At 39.8% G+C, this 734-nt stretch overlaps 1 protein-coding gene across 1 annotated transcript in view; it reads left to right on the forward strand.

Moving 5' to 3' along the window:
• Positions 1-728, forward strand: part of LOC107556209 (RING finger protein 122-like) — a 13,847-nt gene extending 13,119 nt beyond the window's left edge. Inside the window, exon 5 of the mRNA XM_016239262.1 lies at positions 3-728. Coding sequence (XP_016094748.1) covers positions 3-91 — 89 coding nt within the window. The 3' untranslated portion in view covers positions 92-728. The remainder of the gene's footprint in view (positions 1-2) is intronic.
• The last annotated feature ends 6 nt before the right edge of the window (positions 729-734 follow it).

Below are 734 nucleotides of genomic sequence, written 5' to 3' on the forward strand. Positions count from 1 at the left end.
GCGCTGCGTCTGCCCCATGTGTAATAAACCCCTGGCGGGATCCTCCGAGCAGCACCAGAGCATAGGCACACTGCTGGATGAGCTGGTGTAGGGACAAGACCGACATCAGTCTTCAAAAACTCTCTCTGGAGTCCTTTTTTTTTTACAGACATGAACAGACCTGACTGTGACTCTCACTGTATTGTGAGACTGAACCTCACAGATGAGGTCAAGAGGCATGTTTTCTCGATAAAACATTAAGGGAGACCGTAGATTCTTGATTGAAAAAACCTCTTGGCTAAGGCTTTGTATATTTTGAGTAAAAAAGCCTTTCATTTAACAGCAAATGCTAACTGAGCTGTTCAGTCATAATGCCGGTTTGTATGCTAACCCAGAAGGCTAACTCACCTCCGGTTCCCTCAGGAATTCATAAGGGGTTTTTAATTGAGCGGGTTTTGATTTCTGAGTAAAACAAGGCCTGTGGGAAACACTATTTTAAGATTTAAGTAGAATTTCAATTGGGAAACCCTTGAGTGCTTTATAAACTCAAGCTGCTACATACTGTACAGTAAGAACTACAACTACCACAAGGATGTGTGTTTACACACTTGATGAAACAAACAACCATTGTAGTCTTTATGTAGTGACTTTTTAAAGCACAAAAAAGTTTTAAATTCTCATTTGAGGTATCAATATGTGTAATTTGTGTTGTACAACAAAATGTGCCAGAATTAAATGTAAACAGACCACTAAAA

The sequence above is a fragment of the Sinocyclocheilus grahami genome, unplaced genomic scaffold (genome assembly GCF_001515645.1).
Source record: "Sinocyclocheilus grahami isolate Dianchi unplaced genomic scaffold, SAMN03320097.WGS_v1.1 scaffold560.1, whole genome shotgun sequence".
Lineage (NCBI taxonomy): Eukaryota > Metazoa > Chordata > Actinopteri > Cypriniformes > Cyprinidae > Sinocyclocheilus > Sinocyclocheilus grahami.